General features: G+C 41.2%; 1 protein-coding gene across 6 annotated transcripts in view; it reads right to left on the minus strand.

The window, feature by feature from the left end:
- The window catches only part of Sorcs1 (sortilin related VPS10 domain containing receptor 1), a 510,611-nt gene that overhangs the window by 164,040 nt on the left and 328,262 nt on the right, over positions 1-18,309 (minus strand). For all 6 annotated transcript variants that reach the window (XM_060390928.1, XM_021648752.2, XM_021648751.2 and 3 more), the window contains exon 5: positions 735-808. In XM_060390928.1, coding sequence (XP_060246911.1) covers positions 735-808 — 74 coding nt within the window. The remainder of the gene's footprint in view (positions 1-734; positions 809-18,309) is intronic.

Genomic DNA, 18,309 nt, shown 5'->3' on the forward strand with positions numbered 1-18,309 from the left:
GCATTTGGATTTGTGTCTTTGGAAGATAATAGTTTAGGTGAGGTCATGAGGGTCAGGTGACCAAGACTGAATTTATATTCCTGTGACAATTAGAGGAGAGACTAGGGCCCTTTTATTTTTCTGCTACATGAAAGCAAAGCTGTATTCAGGTCAGAAGGAGAACCCTCACTGGGAAGTAAATCTGATGGCTCCTTCACCTTGATCTTCCCAGCCTTCAGGACCACACATAGAAACACCAGCTGTTCATGCCACCAATCTACAGCATTCTGTCACAGCAGCCTGAGCAGAGTATGGCCCTGGGCCTGTATGTGTTTGACAATTCACAGAACACAGCTGGAATGCTAAGTGACACAACAGGGCTACTGGTTGTATCAAGTAAGATAAGAACGCCTAGAAGACCTGACTCAAGGAAGGGATGAAAGGGCTGCTGTTACTCTAAAAAGATCTGCTTCTTTATACTGAAAACATTTATTTGAATATGCATCATATGTATATAAGATGCTTTAACCAACAAAAATTATAATGTCTATGCCCAAGGTTCATCTAAACATACTAATGCAATACTTACAAACACTCTGAAGCTCACTAATGTGCCATTAGGAGTTTATAAAGAAAAAAAAAACTTGTAATGAAACATTTAAGAGTGTCTGAGGGTGTCTTGCATTACAGGGTCACAGCCTATGCTAGGGGAGGTAATGATAACTTAGAAGGTCAGGAAACAGAATCAGACTTACCAGTAGAACCTATTTGGAACGACCGATTCCTGGATAAGCTGCCATCTTCTGCCAAACTCAGCAGAGCTGTATAACTGGAGGGAGAAAGAGGGAAAAGAGATCAACATCTTGGCCTTTGTACTTGTTTGTTTAATTCCTCAGTAGCAGCACCTGACATTTCCGACTTTCATGTCAATTCTGCAAGTCAGACATTAAATCTCCCTTTAAAACTTAGAGGGATCAGGACTCGGGGATCATATGATGTGCTGCAAACCACATGCTCAGTGATTAGTGAAGTGAACTGGGAGTCACAGACTGCTCTCCTGGTGGCAATGTTTTCTGTTCCTCTGGATAGCCTAAGCAACAGGTAGTGTCAAGGGTAAAATCAATACATAGTTTCTGAAGAACCCACAATAATACCTGATCCTATGGAAACTGAGATGCTCGAAACAACCCAAGATGAAGGAATACAGAGGGTGCTTTCTGGAGAAACAAATGAAGGCTGAAGACATAATAGGACTCAAATTGGAAAAACCACATTACTTTCAAGGGATGAGAAGCACCACAAAGTTGTTAGATAGGTCGGGCCAACATGATTAAACATGGTTTATCTCTATAATTTTGAATGAGCATGTCATGGGAAACCGAATGACAAGTCAAGAAAAATGTATTCAACCCCAGAGGCAATATGCTAATGCTAGTCTTTCTCTTTTTTGTTTGTTTTGTTTTTTCCTTTTATTGAAAGTAGGTCCTTTTCTCCAATAATGTCTTGATTACAGTTTCCCCTCTCTCTACTCTTCTTAATTCCTTCCCCCTTCCCCTCCCTCCAGGATCCAACACCTTTCAGACTCTTATTAGAAAAGAACAGGTTCCTAAGAGATAGCAGCTAAAAACAACAAAACAAAAGAGAAAACAAAAAATTATCATATCCGAGTTAGACATCATCAACCTACATGAGAAAAAGAATCCCAAGAGCAGGTTCAATAATCGTAGACCCATTTACTCTCACACTCAGGAGTTCCATTAAAATGTTAAACTGACAGCTATAACATACACAGAGGAACTGGTTCAGACCTATGTAAGCCCTATTTTTGCTGCTTCAAGAATAGCAATACATCTTGTTTAGTTGATTCAAAAGGCCTTGTTCCCTTGGTGTCCTCCATCTCCTCTAACTCAAACTCTCTTCCTCTTCAGTGAGGGTTCTCTGAGCTCTTAGGGGCGGGATTTAATGGAGACCTCCCACTTAGATGCTCTCTGTGTGTTATGTCTGGTTGAGGCTTCCCTGAGCTCCTAGGGGAGGGATTTAACAGAGCCCTCCCTCTTAGATGCTCTCTGTATGTAATGTCTGGTTGTGGGTTTCTGCATGTTTCCATTTGCTGCCAGAGGAAGCTTCTCTGATGGTGACTAAACAAGACACTGATCTACGGTTATAGCAGAATATCTTTAGGAGTCATTTTACCGATTTTCTTCAGACCGTGGTGTTTGGTTTTACCCTAAGTCTCTTCTTTCTAGTCTCTGGTTGTTGGTTACCCAAGTAGTGGCGGGTATGTGTTCCTTCTCATGGAGTGGGCCTTAAATCAAATCAGACACTGGTTGGCTACTTCTGCAAGTTCTGCTAGTCTTTGTAAGAGCAAATAAAGGAAACTCAGCTCATAAAACCCTATTCCACACAGAACAAACTCGGTATAATCTAAGCATTTTTCAGTTGCTATCTCAGTTACCCCTTGTCACTTTATCCTTGTGATGTGTGCAGTTGTTGTGGCCATTTTATAGATGGCTACACCAGTGGAGCCATGTCATTCTGCCACGTTCTCCATGGGCAATTGCTCTGTGAATTACTGTTCATGAGATAAGCATTAACTTTCCACACACTCCATCACACAAGTCTCTTTCCTTTCTCTCTTATGACTTCCACTTCATCTCTACTTCTCATTCCTGTTCTGATAATCTTCATGTCATTCTGGGACCCTGTGTACCCACGTGTCTTCTTCTGGAAGTTTGAAGACTCTTTTATTTTCCCCCTCTAGCTTCCTGCTGTCCAAAGTGGTCAACTACTCTTTGGAAAACATCATTTGCTACTTCTCTTTCTTGCCTGTGCCTGGTGAACAGTACACCTGACCATCAATATCTTTTCTCTGCATTTGCCATCTCTCAACCTCAGTAGATGGTGAGTCACTGTGCCGAGCACAGGCATCACCTGCCTCCTCTTCTCTCTCCAGCAACACGAACTGCACAACAGAAAAAGATCAAATGACTCAACGGGTGACTCATCAAAGCTGTTGAGCACCAAGCATGCCCAACAAATGAATTACCTCAATTGAGTATTTACTGACCTTTGAAAGAACCTGTTATGACACTGTTCACATCCTGTAATCCAGAAAGGATGAGCTGGCTGTCTGGGAAAGCAAGCCACTCACTGTCTCTGCTGTATAGTATTTGATCTCCAACAAAGAAGAGTATGCCATTCTGTTTCAAATTCTTGTTTTATAACTTTATCTTTATCATTCATTGACAAAGTTGGAATGTGGAGTGTCCCTCATAACCTCAGAGTTTCTTGGTGACAGCGGTAGGAGGCAGTGGAACCTTTGTACTGAGAAGCATTGCAGGAAGAATATTAGTCACTGGAGGCATATCCTAAATGTCACCATGAGACCAAAATTTCTTCTTTCTCTTTTGTGATGTTGAGCCATAAAGTAGCAGTCTTCCTTAGTCATATTTTCCTACCATGATATGCTGACTCACTGCCGACTGAAATTTATGAGTCAAATAATCTTTTCTTTTAAAAAACTTATTAAATCAATTATTTTATTATGGTGGTAAGCAATATTTTCTGCCATTCAGGGTAGATACATGGTTCCTGGGTGCACTTCTTGCTTTACACACAAACACACACACACACACACACACACACACACAATCTGTGTAGGATTGTGCAAATGTTTGTGTGTATGAACAGTTATCAGCATGTGTGTGCCATGACGCACACATGGAGATCAGATCAGAGGAAAATCTTGGTATCAGTCCTTTCCTATGACCTTGTGTAGAGAGAGATGAGATCTCTTGTTCCCTCTCTGCATGCCAAGGTATCTGGACTGGGTGCATCTTGGTATTCTCCTCTCAGCTCCTCCTCTATCCCCTAGAAAACTAAACTTACAGATGTGTGCTATTGTGCCTGGCTTAAAGTGGGGTCTATGTACCTGAACTCAAATCTTCATGCTTGGATGGCAAATGCTTTACCCATTGAACCTTTTATCCTAGGCCCATGCTAAATACATTTTCAGAGTAGCAAAGCAAGATGGAAAGACAGCTTCCTTTATAGAATTAAGAAAGGGCAGGATAACTTACCCTCTCTATACCCAGAACCCAAAAATCCTGTGCATGTTTGGCTTGGTTGTTCTTCCTATGCATGTTCTGAACATCTTTTATTTTGATAAAGAATAGAACAATAACAATCCCTCTTCTCTGAGTCCCCTGCCTCTTTCCCTCTCACTCTCCCTTTCTCTGTCTCTCTCCCTCCCTCACTCTGTTTCTCTCCTACTTTTTTTTCTGAATTTTGGAGGCAGTATTTCTCTGTATAGCCCTGGCTCTCCTGAAACCAGACTGTAAACACTGTAAACAAAGGTCTGTCCTTGACCTCAGAGATACACATGCCTCTGCCTCGTGAGTGCTGGCATTACAGCCATTTGTCACCACTGCCAAGCTATCTCTTCTTTTAAAAAAAATGATTTATTTAACTTATTTTATGTGCTTTAGTGTGAAGGTGTCAGATCATTTGGAATGGACATTACAGGCTGTTGTGAGCTGCCATGCAGGTGCTGGAAATTGAACCCAGGTCCTTTGAAAGAGCATACAGTGCTCTTAACCATTGAGCCACCTCTCCAACCCAAGCTCCCATCTTTTGATGAGCTTAAAGTGTAGAGAATTCATGGTATTGTGGTCTATGTGTAAATATGAAATAATGTCTGTATTTCAGGATGTAAATGTAGTAGAACCAAGGTGGCTTAAAGTGATAGTTCTTTGTGTGAAAGCTGGACTCACACAGATTCTCCAAGAATGACATAGAAGCTCTGAAGTTTCATATGGAATAGGTGGTGCTGCCACCAGTGTGTCCACAGAGAATTCACCTCTGTTAAAGAATTGGGTGCTGCTGTTGTCTATGCTTTGTTTGTTTGTTTAATTAACTCACTTTACATCCCAATCATTCCCTCTTCTCCCAGTCCCACCCTTCCTCCCTCTTCCCCCTATCCCTCACAAAAAGGGATCCCCCTCCCACCAACACATCAAGCCTCATCAGGACTGAGCACATGCTCTTCCACAGTGGTCTGGCAAAGCAGCCTCCCACCAGGGGGAAGTGGTCAAGAAGCATACAAGTGTCCTTTTCAGAGAGAGCCCCCACTCCCCTTACTAAGGAACCCCCATGAAAAGCAACTGCCTATCTCTACATAAGTGTAGAGAGCCTAGGTCCAATCCATGCATGGTCCTTCGTTGGTGCTTAAGTCTCCGCAAACCCCTCTAGGTCCAGGTTAGTTGGCTCTGTTGGTCTTCTTGTGGGGCTTCTGTCATCTCCAGGTCCTTCTATCCACCTCATCTTCCACAAGTCTGCCTGTGCTCTGACCAAAGTTTGGATGTGAGTCTCAGCATCTGTTTTCATCCATTGCTGGGTGAGGCCTCTCAGAAGACAGCTATACTAGTCTCCTTTCTGTAAGCATAGTTCTATTTTTGTCTCTGTCCTTTAAAATTTACCTACTAGTTCAGATTCAGAGCTTATGGATCTGTCAGTTTAGCCTTCTGTTAGTGGTATATGTCTTCAAATTGCTGCTTTGTTGTTTCTGAACATTTAGAGGAACCTTACGCAGCAGGCAAGCACAGCAGTCCAATAAACCAAGTCTGTCTTATGAAACTCGGTAGCATCCTTCATAGTTCCATTCTGGGAAGCCACCCTTCACCTTCTGGTCTTACTGGATAAGCCTGTTCACTTTCCCCACACACCTGGCCACATCGCTCTGCTATGCGTTTACCGGCACTACTATTCTGCCAAAGGCTACTTAAGGACTTCTGTCCGTGGGTGCTGATTTTTCTCTTATGCTTACATCCAAAGGCTCCTTCTATGCACACATAGGTCCGCTCTGGCCTCATTCTCCAAAGACCCGTTGCCCAACAGCACATACCTTCCAACTACTGTTCAAATGCCTGCACGTAGCTGTCTTAGTTGCCTCCAAAACTATCATATGACATTGGAAAGTGGAATATTTGCCCACATAAAATACTAACTTGGAATGTCTAAGAGTATTCTCCAACTTTTTAAAGAGACAGAAAAGTTTTCACAGGCAACCAATCCCACACTTCTGTATCCACAGGTACCTAGAACGTGGTAGAAGATCAGGGTGAAATGTATTGATATTTTACAGTGAAGTTCCCTTATTGTGAATATGAAGAATATAAAAAGCTCAGGTTTCAATGTATAGACAATAATAATCTATATAGAGGAAAATATTTTGTTTTCATGGATATACAGCTCAAGGCCAGTATCTATCAGATACGTTTGAAGGTCCTAAGGCTTTACATGTGAGTCCTTGCACGTATATCCTAGAGAAAGCTGCCTTACATGCTGCAATTACTACTTCAAACATTTTCTCCCTAACTTAGTTGTCCAGCCTGGTGTTACAGCAAGAAAGGAAGAAAACAACAACTCTTGGCCATTCATGTTAATATGTTAATTAAACCTGCAGAGTTTGACAGCAAAGTTCTGAGCAAAGACAGGAACAGAACAGCATCAAAGCATCGTCTACACTGTCTCAGGTTCAGCTGCCAGTGCCACAGCTTTTCCTGAAGAAGAATTCAATGCCCTTTAATAAAATTCATAGTGTTGGCAGCACCTAAATAAGATTTATTTCCCTCCCTGCCTGTCTCCAGCTTCAAGGTTTCTTTGACTGTCAGAACACAGAGCTGAGAAGTGTCATTACTATCTGTCACATGAGAGAAAACAGCAGCTGCTTTCTTCAATAATGCCAAGCCTCCAGAAAAAAAGAGGGAGGAGGAATGTGGAAGAGAAAGGAAGAGCATTTGAGTTACTCTTAGGAGGGCAATGTTCATCTACTAACCCTCCATCGTCATGGACTCAGAAATAAAGCTTACATAGTCTTTGGTGTGATTCTTCTAACAATGTATGCTGAAAGAGTAGATGTAGCAGAAATGTCTCATAGGCAGTAGTAGGGAAAAAGTCTGGTTAAGAATATGAGGCAGAAAATCTTTTCTGTCTAAAATCACTGTACAATTTCTGAGATTACTTATCTGCTTTAGCAAACATAACTTAATGATCACAAGCCCATCATTCCTCTGTACTCCAAGCTTATTGAGAGCTGGTCTGGGCCTGTCAACACTTTTCTTTCCTGTCACACTCCTCCCCTGAAGGTTCAGGGGAAGAATTCTCACACTGGCTTGTTTTCACATCTGCTTTTGTCTGATGTGGGAAAGGTGATGATAAAAAATGCATTTGACTGTAAAGGAAGGAAACAGTACCAAGGGCTAGTTTTCTTGTGATCTGGAGCCATCTGTCAGGTACCTATGGTGTCCTCCCTTGTAAGCCCCAGGATCTGTAAGTTGGATGATGGACAAGTGTGACAGAGCAGAATGCCACAGGAGCATCCCAGAGCTTGACTATGAGAAAGAATGAATTGAATTGACTTTACAAAAGAGTCTTAATAACATGAAAATGTGACCAGTGAAGAAGGGGATAAGGCAGCCACTTCCTACTGTCATTTCCCATGTTGGTTCAATCAAAATCAAATGGTTCCTCTCCGCTGGTAGAAGCGAAATTCAGCTTTCTTACATTGACACAAATGTTTACAGTTTTCACTGTCCTGAATGTCTTTCACTACTGCTAAATTGGATGAGGTTATCTTCCCTTTAAGATGAATAGTCAAGTGCATGTGTGGGATTGTCTTTTGTCACCAGGAATGTGGTGGAAGAAGGCCAGCTCCATAGAAAGTGGTGGAAAGACAACTGCACTGAAGCTAAGAGTCACGATAACATGTTTTCAGCCTTCGGCTGATGGGATCAGATGCTGTTCATCACAAAGCCTCCTAGAGCAGCTTCCACAGTCAGGGTGCAGTTTCCTGGGCTTCTCCTATACAGCTCTTCAAGGGGCCTTGGTTGGGGGCATGCTCCCTGCAGCGGACTCCTTTCAGGGACTCATGATTACTTCTCTTTCTTACTGGGCCCTTGATGTTTTGGAGGCAGGGGGCCTGCAGATTTCACTTCTTGAGCAGGCTGACAGAAAACCCTGCCAATTCTATTTATTTGCCTCATACTAATACTGCCTGGGGTGGCCTTGATACAAAGCACCCATCTACTTCTTGGCTCTCCAGTTTTGGCTGTTCTTCCTTTATTCTTCAGCAAGAAAGAGACGGTACCTCAAGGACTCAAAATAAATTTCTAACGCCAGACTGAAGGTGTTGCAAATATCAAGTTCCAGCTTTCATCATAGTTAACAGGAGGGAAAGGAGTCCATCCATAGAACAAGCTGCAGAGCTAAGTGATGATTCTCTGGCTTTCCATGGTGCCAGAAGGGCCTGGACTCAGCCTAGGAGCAACTCAAATTCCATTATACCATTCCATTGACAAAACATCATTGAGATCTGGGGAAGCTTAACCTTACCTGAGCGATACTGCACGTCTCCAGGGACAGAACCACAACTTCTGCCCCAAACTCCTTCACCATCTAAACTGAGCAGATGTTTCTCAAGAATAGACTATATTCCCTGAGTCACCACAACCAATGTATTATACATTTGTTCAGAGTGCTGGGGTAGTCTACTTAGGAGGGAAAATTGGTAACTTATAAAATCTATAAAGGCATTTGAAATTGCTAAGCACTGAGGCTGCTGGGAGCGGTGCATGCTTCAGGAGAATGGGTTATGCTGGGGAATTAAGAAGAGCAGCAAAGTTAGGAAGCATGTTTCTGTTCTGTGGTCAGCATCAAGAGACCCAGTGTTACTGGGTGTACAAATTAAAATGAGGTGGTAACTGGACTACAGATGGAGTGTGACAAGTAGGCAAATCGGATAACAACCTGTGGGGGCTCGTGGTGACTAGACGCAAATATCAGCAAAGTTAAAGGAGCATGGAGGATGAGCTGGCAGGATTTTCTGCTGGAGAGTGAGAGGGAATGATGACACATGCTGTCGGCTCCATCAATCTCTCCTGTGGCAGGATTTGTCAGCTCTGTCACTGGTCATTCCTCAGCAGTCACTGAGGTCTGTCAAAGCCCCTATGGTTGGGACTGACACTCTGAGGACTGGGGATTAGACATGGGCAACTGGATCTGGTGGCTAAGGAAAGGTCAAGGTGTGGACAATGCTTATTCTGATTTGGAGACATTTGTTATGCGCTAAGATCTGAAGGTAATTCACACACAAACACACACACACACACACACACACACACACACACATACATACATACAGCAGGGGAGTTAGAATTTGTGCCTCAAAGATTCTTAAAGACAAGAAAGGGTTTGCATAGGACAAAAAAGGACAGACTAAAAAGTTGCAAACATATTTCCTCTATTTTTAAGCCCATGTAGTCATGAAACAGGATGATTGTGCTTACTCAAATATTAATTCCAACTACTTGCTTTGAAATTTCCATTTATCTTTCTTCCTGTGGTCAATTTCTTTCGAATCCTTAGGTACAGATAAAATTGTTCTGAGTAGCATTTGCAAATGATGATACAACCTGTTAAACAAGGTATCCTCATTAAACACAGGCCACCCTTGTTTGCATAAGATGGCATTTTAGCTTGAGAATTTGTTTTATAAACAAGGATCGGGGTTGACATTTACTGAGCTCCTGGGTTTTCACTCTAATCACCAGTTTTTAACTTGGATACTTAAATTATTTACATATTCATGAGATTAGAAATCAGCTCTGACATTGGGAAATTTCAAGCCCATGGAAATCCTGCCAAATCAGCATGGTATTATACACAACTTCATAGAAATAACCAAGGGCCATTTTACTTAAAGCAGAGCCTCCAGTAAAGGCAATAGCATTAGGTAGGTATGTGTTTCACAAGTATGCTTGTACAGAAACTATTTGAAAACTTGTTATTGAGTTCTGAGATTCTCTGGTCTTTTATCTTCCTCTTATCCTTTGACATTGAGCAGCTGCCCATTCTATTCAAAAGAAAATAAAATTACTGTGAATATCACTACTTTAATATTCAATAGTTTAACGTTATTATAATCAATAATATTTCCCAAGCACCATGCAGTGGTTCATCTGGGTTCTTTTCATTCTAGTTGTATGACTGCTTTCACTGATTGACTAAAAAGACGTTCACTAAGGAAAACTGTCTGTAGCTCACATCCTAGGAAGAAGTTGGTCTAAGGCAGGTTGTGCATGAGGCTAATTCAACTTACAGCTCCTGGGTCTGCCTTCTCCTAGGTGATTGGATAATACGCTGCCTGTCAGTCATGCACTGCTTGCTATGTGCCTGATTCAATGTTGCCTTTTTTTACATTATTTTTGCATCTTCAACCAGTCCCACGAGGAAGGTTCTGCCATCATTTCTTCCACTTTCTGACTGAGGAAATTACAAAGTTGAGTGGCCCTATTGACACTCATTTACCTAGCCAATAGTAGGCCTGATATAGAGGAGAGCTGGCATCTCACCCATTTCCTCTATTGCTCATCAATGTTTATGATTAAGGATGTGAAAATTCTCAAAGCTCATCTACTCTCATATAAAGTAGTCAGTATTTCCCAGAGAAGGCACAGTACTTGAATGAGCCATGATAAGCATTAGGAGAAGTCTGGATTTTGTAAAACTGTGTGGGGCTGAGGAGTTGGATCCGTGCATAGAGTGGCTATGGCACAAGGTGAGGACTCAACATTCTATACCAGCACCTATGTAAAAATCAGTAATACCTTCCAGGTACTTGTAATCTTGGTACTTGGAAAGCATAGAGGGAGGGTCTCCAGAGCAAGCTGGATAGCTAGAATAGCTCCAATTGGCAAGCTCTGGAACAGTGAGCAACACACATAGGTATCCACAGATGACACACACACACACACACACACACATAGAGGGAGAAAAAGAGAGAGGGAGAGAGAGAGGTGAAACATGTACACAAACGTGCACACCAAAATGCAAATACATAGACCAATACATGAAAATAGAAAAAAGAGACAACTTATTAATAAAGCCTAGAGAAAGAGGGAACTAAAAGTAATTCTTAAAATGCCCCTTTTTGAGAGTAACTAAAATCCTGTCATTGCCTATCAAACATGTTGCAAATACATTTCCCTTCTATATCAATAGATTTTTTTGTATGCATAGAATGTCAACTGTTAATGTTTAGTACTTCAGGTATGTTATCAGCAGCCTGATTCCTTCCTTACAAAACAAATTTCAGCTTTGCAATGTACCTGACACATGTGTGCCAAGTGTTAAAAGTGCAGCCAATGTGTAGAATTAGAGTTTCCTATTTTATCAGGAATTTGTGATCTTTCAGCATCTACAAGAGAATGGGAATGAAAAAGATTTCCTACACACTATTTTGTGGACTTTTGCTGCTTCAGAACAAGTGATGCAGATACCAAGGAATTTGCAGAAAAGTTAAAATAGAGTATACAAATAAAAATTGTGATGTTGAGTGAAATAACCCAGACTCAGATAAACAAATGCTTCAGGGCATCCTTCATAGTAAAACCTAGGTTTCAAAGTATATGCATGCACATGTTTGTGTGTGTAAATGCGCGTGTGTGAGAGAGAATAAAATTTAAATTTCAATATATTTTGATCATATTCTTCTCCTTCCCCCAGTCCTACAATATTCTATCCACTCCCTACCCATTCAACTTCAAGTTCTTCCTCCAAAAACAAAGTCCAATATAATAACAACCTCCCCCAGAAAACAAGAAAACAAAACCATTCTTTAAAACAAAACAAAAACACCACTAAACTGTAAGCAAATCAAAGCACACACACACACACACACACACACACACACACACCCCATTAAAAAACCCACAAATATAGAGTTCATTGTACGTTGGTCAATTACTCTTGAACATGAAGTCTGTTCAGGAGTTGTTGATATACCCAACATCACTCTATTGGAGAAAACTGATTTCCCCTCTTCCAGCAGGTAGAGGTGATAGTTCAGCTGTTAACTTTTACCTTAGTGGGTAGATTTTCATTCATTCATTCATTCATTCATTCATTCATTCATCCATCCATTCATTCATATTTTTAAAACTAATATAACAACATAAAAAAGAATAGAACAAAAACTATCAGTAGGATGTTGGACAAGACAAACCAACAGAAGGAAAAGAGCCCCAGAGAAGACACCAGAATCAGAGACCTACTCGTTTCAACTCTCAGGAATCCCTTAAAAACACTAAACTGGAAGCCATCACTTATGCAGAGAGGAAACGCTACAGACTGCGATAGTGCTGCCTCAGTCTCTGTGCATTCATGAGAACTTTAATCATGTTGAGTTAGCAGGGTTTGTTTTCTTGGAGTCCTCCTTTTCCTCTGGCTCTTACACTCTTTTCACCTTCTCTTCGTCACAGTTCCCTGAGCTCTCAGGGGAGGGATCTGATAGAGAGATTCCATTTAGCACTGAGTGTTCCAAGTTCTCTCACTCAACCAGGTAAGATTTCAAGGCAAGTGGGAAATAGAGTGTTGCAAATAATAAAAGCTCGTTCTTGGTTCTATGGAGAGATGCCCGGAGATGTAAAATATCTTTTAGCAACATTGGCCGCTTGTACCAGGGGAAGATGGCTAAGAGATCTGACAGCACTGTACAGAACAGAGGAAGTTCCTTGTACTTACAGAACTTAGAGGGAGAAGGAAGAAAGAGAGCCAGGCTGAGTGGAGGAGGGGATACAGGACAAGGCAATGGGACAGGTGAGTGACTGCACACAAGGTATGTCATTACACATTTTTCTGAAGATGGAGTGAAAAAATCCATTATTTTATACACAAACTTAAAATTCAAAACAATGTAAGTGGCACAGTATGAACCTATGAATGGTCTAGAATAGAATAAACTATGTATCAAAAATACTGTCCTTGGTCTTTCCCGCACAGAACTGACCAGTCACTTGGATACAATTGTTTTTGTTCATATAAGCATGCATTAGTTGTACAAGAAATTGGTTTAATTCTGACATTTTCATATATGTGTAGACATATATGAAAGTTGTATTGTTAATGTTACTCACTCCTTTGTTAGTCCATCTTGTCTCAATGACCTCCCAATGGTCCCCTCCTCATTCCAAGTGACCTACCTTTACTATCATAAAACAAATAAATTAACATCTTCTAAAATAAGTTTTCCAGAAATAAGAGCAAATGAGGAAAATAAAAGAAAAAAAAAGAAGAAATAAAAAGTGGCTTGGGAACCAATTTGGGTCAGTTCATGGGGTTTCTTTATGCATTATAACATACATTTTTAAAATTTCTCTGTTGGTTGTAAGCACTTGTACTTTAAAAAAAAATGTTTGATTTGACAAATAAAGCCTGATTCCTTCTCCCAAATGAGCTAAGAGGTCTGGACACTGGCCCTGTCATCCCATGAGGAACGAAAGTGGCAGAAGCTAATGCGGCCTGGACTTCTGCAAATGACCACCTGCTCTCCACGTGCACACTGCCCAGCGCCTGTGTGTTCTCCAGTTGTGCTGCTTGCCCATCTGAGCGGGGTGGGATCCCATGGCCTTGTTGTCTCTGGACAGGTACAAAGAAGGCAGAGCCAGAAAGCTGCTTTGAGTAAAGGTCAGTGGCAAGGAACCCTTTTCTGCCTGCCTGAGGAAGGAGCCAGGCAGATAAAAGGGCAGGAGCCTCCCACCAACAGCTCCTCAAGTCCTGGCAGCATTCATGGTGTCACTAAGACATTACGATGGGGTATTGTCCGTTTACTAAACTGCTCCTCCAACACAAGCCCTCACTGAGAAAAGAGCCCCATACCTGGCGTGCTCCACATTGCCGAGGTATGTGCACATTCCTCTATTTTGCTCCTGTTTCTTTCTCTCGTTTTTTCCTATTGCAGTCACATCTGCTCTTTGTTTTCTCTCATTTCGAATGTTTCCCAACACATCATGTTTAGTGAGGTGTTTAAGACAGACTGAGAGATGCTGTTGGAGGCAATGTTTTATAGCACAGTTTGTACACTAGTTTATTGCCAAATTAAAATAAAGATGTAATCTGGCAGCCTGAGCCTGCTGCCAAGGCTCCCTTGGGTGGTTTCATGTATTAAGGAAAGAAAGTCAGTGAAATCCAGGAATGAAGTAAGGCAAAGCAGGTCCTTTCTCCTGTCTGCTCTGTTTTCAGATACAAAGAAACGAACAACAAAATGTGCCTCCTGCGTAAGCTGCAGAAATAAACAATAAAGAGCTTGTCAAGTCCCTACAGGAACTGTGATAGTCTTTATGTGCTAACCAGTCTGGACTGAGGGATGCAGATAGCGAGAAAACATTATCTGTGGATGTAGCCATCGCAGTGTTTCTAGAGCTCATTACACTAGGAGCAGTGGTCTGGGAAGATCTGACACATACTTGGAAGCTTGTGCTATTAAAAAGCATTAACTCAAAATAAGTGAAATAAAATGAAGGGCTGGCTTATCGGGTAAAGATAAGTGCTTGCCACAAACCTCATCATCAAATTCAATTGGGAACTCAGATGGTGAAAGGAGAGAACCAACCCTCCCCCCCCCACATCTGTCCTCTGACTTCCACATACCTGCCATGGTCTGTATGTGCATGCTGGCGCACGCGCACGCACACACACACACACACACACACACACACACACACTCCCATGCACACATTCATACATACACAAACATAAATAAGTAAATAAGTAAAACATAAATAAGTAAATAAGTAAAAAATTAGGATGTAGGACAACAATCATAAAACAACATTGATTTTTCACTTAGTCCCATCGACCAAACAAAGCAAAATTGCTGAGGCATCTTTGCCTTCATTCTGTATCTCTCCTCTACTTTGGATCACCTGTTCCCTTCTGCACTCAGGCATGGTAATCACTCAAGCAGCATTTGTCTAATTAGCATTCCAAACCTGCAGTCACTTAGGATTCCAGGAACAGCAAAACCTGAAAGAACAGACAGCTTCCTCTCAATGATGAGACTACAGCGCAGACCAGAAGTGACATCCTGAGAGCCACACTGACCCCCGTGACAACAGCACTAAGGGCCTTTGTGACCACCTTGCTGAATCAAACTGAGACAGTGACCAACCAGCCCACACTGACTATGTTTAACTCTATTATCTCTTACCTGTGGTCCTAATTTTTCTATGTAAACATAAAGTCACTATCAGTACTTAAAATATGGATTTGGGGTCACTGGACCCATTTATTTGGTTCTCTTACCAGTTTGGTTCCATTGAAAATGTCTTTCTCTCTACTCTGTTTTCCACAGTTACTTTTATCTTTAATTGGTATGTTAGAAACCAGATAGTAAGCCTACTTTCGGGGGCTTCTGGAGACCTCACTTTCAGCTTCAAATCTTCTGTTAGAAATTTGCCCCACCCCCAAGTGTAGATGAATATAATAGCATCATTTGAGGGCTCTGGTATATGAATTTGCTGTCTCTTTTGAGCTGAAATATCTTTAGTAGATTTTACTCTCTAAGGAAAAAAAATACTAAACCACAAAAACACTATAATCCTCTTAAGTCTGAGGAAGACATTTGGGCATAAAATTTTCTCCAAGATTAACTATCAGTTATTTATTTGTTTAAAAATTCCACTGAACTGGTGGCCAGTAAAACTTTACTGTGATCCAGAAGGAAAAATGTGGCCAACAGAAGCGTGCTAATGCTCATATCAAAGGCCACCACAAGGTGTTTGTCACGCAGTATGAAGCAGAAAGAGGCATCTCAGACAGTATGGGCTCTTTCCAGACTAAGGATCCAGATTATCTTCTCGGGGCCTTAAAAGTCCCATTCTTGAAGCAGAGGGGAAAAATATCAATGTCAGAGAAAAACAAAGGTCCTGTATGTTTTGAAGAAATATGCCCCGAAGTACCAAAAAGACAGGAAGTGAAGGAAGAGGGGAGGCGAGGATGCCGCTCTGTAGATGGGATGGGTAGGCACCTCATCACAGTGTTTTATAAGAATCAGTTCCTTTATGTCTGCCTGAATTTGACATGAAACTGTATCCAGCAGATGGAAAGCTCGCTCTGGGGCTAAGATCTTAGCTGAGAGCTTGGCAACAGCAGCACTAGCAGCTGTCACGGAGAAAAACTGATGAACAATACTTATACACAAGAACAAATGTTCCTCTTTCCTAAAAATCGCAGATGCTGGCCAACCAGTGCCAACACCAAGCTCTCCTTGGTGTCCAGAGCTGAGTCTTACCAGTTCTAAAACTTCCGTGGTCTGTGCATGACTGCCAGAGCTCTCAGGCCAGCATCATTGACCCCACCTGCTGGTTCAGAAGCCCTCTCGCCTTAACTCCTGAGAGTACCCTAGCTTCTCTGATGGCACCAGACCACTACCCCTCCAGATAATGCACTGCTCCTCACACCTTGATGTAAGTCTTGAGACAATAAGGTCCTTTCAGTTCTCTACACAAATGAGCATGTTGTCCAGTTCCACCACATAGATGATTGATCCTTGATTCTCTCGAGAAACCAGAGACAGAGATAAAAAGACCGATTCTGTTCATGTGCTCACTTCAAAATATCACCATCAAAAGTTAGAGTGCCAATATACTTTAACAAAGATTTCTTGTTCTGTTGTTTATACAACATCCACACAGGACAGTCACTCAATTTTGCCTATGATAACATCTGTTGAATTATCAAATTTTGAATTCCTCGCATCATACAGAACAAATGATGATTAGGATTCTTCAAACTCTGAAAGCACATTGTTCATCAAGTCTGTGCTCATCAAATGAACCTTTGGTTCAAACCCTCACATAACCCCCAACTCATCCATACATTTATACTGCTTGACCCCAGAAATCATGGCTCAGAATATATCAGCCCTGACACAACTTTTCAAAGTCTTTAAACTAAGGAAACAAAACCCACGATTGCCCATTAGAGGCCAATCCACAAAAACTAAGATCAGGTTTCATAAGTCTGTGCACCTAGCAGTAAAGTTTACCGAACCCACTGCTTTTTTTTTTTCACTTTGAAAAGAGATTTTATTGAAGAACATTTACAGTTTCTTCTTAACTTTTCAATCATAAATTTTTGCATTTATTAAAGCACTCTGATTATAAGTACCAGTGAGTATTTTACTCTTATACAGATATAAAACAAACAAACAAACAAACAAACAAAAAAACACTCTGTCAACAATGTTGAAAATTATTTACAAAGCAAAAACCTGGGATCAAAACTCAGTATTAGGACTGTTTATGGAATACTCTTGTGTTCCACCCAGAGCCTTGCCTGATCTAGTTTGCCATTTTGGCTGCACCCATCCTTCCATCTCTCTTTGATGCTAAGATGCTTACAGTCCTGTCTGTGAAGAACTGCCTGTAAGCTCTCAGGGAAGTTTTACTCTGCTTTTGACAAAAAATTCTACCCTGTGAACATGAGTAGTCCAACCTTATATAATTACTTATGAGATTCTTCTTTCTTTGTTTAAGGGGAAATTATGTTAGCTCCTGACCAGCAGAAATCTGTCATAATTTTGTTCTACTGGAGTAATTTCTTATAACCTCCAGAGGTTATAGGCCAAAAGGTCAGTAAACCGTTATCATCTGAACTTCGGTTATTAAGTTCATATAATATATGAATTATCAAATTCATATATTATCATATATATATATATGATAATATAATATATATATTATCAGTGAGTGCCCTGTCTTTTTAGACTTGTTAGATTTGTCCTTGAACTCATAGCTACTAATCTCCTGAGTCTGTATAAATTTACAGCTCCTGGATATCATTTTCTTCAAGCCAATATTTCAACCTAGAAAGATGAGAAGTCTAATATTGTTTTCAATCACATGGAAAGTGAATCTTCAAAAAACAGCTATACAAAACCTACGTAAGGCAAAAATTTCATTTAAAAACACCACCAAATACTGTTCACTCTAAGTGGCTGAGTTGGAACCACAGGCCAGGTGTCCTCACTCCTCCAGGGCTATTTGCCATAATGAACATAGGAAGCAGGAAGTGCTGGGACGTCAAGGGTTGTCTCCTCCAGAACGACTGTGAAGGTATTTAGTTTACTTAGCTAGGTGATATCGCCCTTTGCTGTGCCTCTGGCATCGCAGGGGACATTAACACACTGCTGAATTAAATACAGTAACCGTGGATTAAATGATCAACACCCCTTGCTCTGGGCACCTCAGTCTTTACCTGTTAATTGCCTCAAACACACTGCAGCTCGGCTCAAAGACCAAAACTGTACATTCTGCTAAAGGGTAGCCAGGCTGCTCTAGGGGAAAAAAAAGCACTCCTAATGGTAAACCTTTACTATTTTTAGGCTTAATGTGCATTTGACTTGGCAGTGAGAGCAGCATGAATAGAACTCCAACCCTGTGATGTTAATTTGCTTGCTTTAAAATGCCGGTGTCACTAGAGACCTTGGGAATT

The sequence above is a fragment of the Meriones unguiculatus genome, chromosome 1 (genome assembly GCF_030254825.1).
Source record: "Meriones unguiculatus strain TT.TT164.6M chromosome 1, Bangor_MerUng_6.1, whole genome shotgun sequence".
NCBI lineage: Eukaryota > Metazoa > Chordata > Mammalia > Rodentia > Muridae > Meriones > Meriones unguiculatus.